Below are 1,012 nucleotides of genomic sequence, written 5' to 3' on the forward strand. Positions count from 1 at the left end.
GGTTTAATGACGAAGCTGTACAAAGCAGACACCCGATGGCTTATCTACCTTTCGGCGACGGACCAAGGAATTGTATTGGTAAATCAAAATAAATTTAGATATCGTATATTTTCCTTTTATTTCATGCTAAAAAATATTTTTAATCTGCGAAAACTCAGAGACGCAAAAACTTTGATCTATTTTATATCATTTTTTATTTCAGGGGCTCGCTTCGCTGTTCATCAGACTAAAGTTGGACTTGTAAAGATACTACGAAATTACAAAATGGAAACTTGCGAGAAAACTCCAATACCTTACATAAACAATCCTAAAGCAATTCTATTAGCACCTATAAGTGGACTATACTTGAAAATAGTTAAAATTAATCGAACTTAATTTAAGCTTTTTTATGACTCTCTACAAAAGGGATAATAAAAAATGCAAAATGTTTGTTAATTGCAACAATAATAGAAGTTATTTTCTTCTGATAATTATAATTCTTTGATATTACTTCGCATAAATATCTCATATTAATTGATTAATATTATAGTTAAATTGTTTAATTTTAAGTTTATGCTGTTATGTATGTACACATCTTAATAATTATTTATCTCTTAAGAGATTGTTTTCTTCTTTATTTTTTTAAGTAAACATATTGTTATATCAGATATTGAAACTATAAATACATAATTAAAATAATTGGAAATTGAATGAAAATATTTAATTGGCATATATGCTGATCAAAAGTCTACAATTATATGTTCAATATTGTATAATCTCTTATCAATAAAAAATTGGTTTAAATATGCCAATATAGCACAGAATTGATCACGCGTTGCAATTGACCACGTTGCGATTACCCACGCGTTGCAATTGGCCACGTTGCATTTGCCCACGTCGCGTATGTATATTGAAATATATAAAATTTTTTTAAATAAATTGGAAATAAAAAAGGTGTCGTGAATAAAAACTTTTTTAGAATGCACAAATGTTATAAAATGTTGCAAAAGAGTTGTTTTTTCAAAAATTATTA

At 27.1% G+C, this 1,012-nt stretch overlaps 1 protein-coding gene across 1 annotated transcript; it reads left to right on the top strand.

Moving 5' to 3' along the window:
- The first annotated feature begins 6 nt into the window (after positions 1–6).
- On the top strand, positions 7–803 carry LOC105461776 (cytochrome P450 6a8-like). Its single transcript, XM_011708282.1, has 2 exons — positions 7–78; positions 203–803. Exons 1-2 carry the CDS (start codon positions 36–38, stop codon positions 373–375), a joined length of 216 nt encoding a protein of 71 aa, XP_011706584.1. The 5' UTR covers positions 7–35; the 3' UTR covers positions 376–803.
- Positions 804–1,012: the final 209 nt, after the last annotated feature.

This window comes from Wasmannia auropunctata, unplaced genomic scaffold (genome assembly GCF_000956235.1).
Source record: "Wasmannia auropunctata unplaced genomic scaffold, wasmannia.A_1.0 LD278222.1, whole genome shotgun sequence".
In the NCBI taxonomy this organism is placed as follows: Eukaryota; Metazoa; Arthropoda; class Insecta; order Hymenoptera; family Formicidae; genus Wasmannia; species Wasmannia auropunctata.

What these genes read in the sequence shown, in the direction of transcription:
- LOC105461776 (XM_011708282.1), top strand. Translation starts at nt 36, where the DNA reads ATGGCTTATCTACCTTTCGGCGACGGACCAAGGAATTGTATTG. An exon ending in CGGACCAAGGAATTGTATTG is followed by an intron (nt 79 to 202) that starts GTAAATCAAAAT and finishes TTTTTATTTCAG; the next exon opens with GGGCTCGCTTCGCTGTTCAT.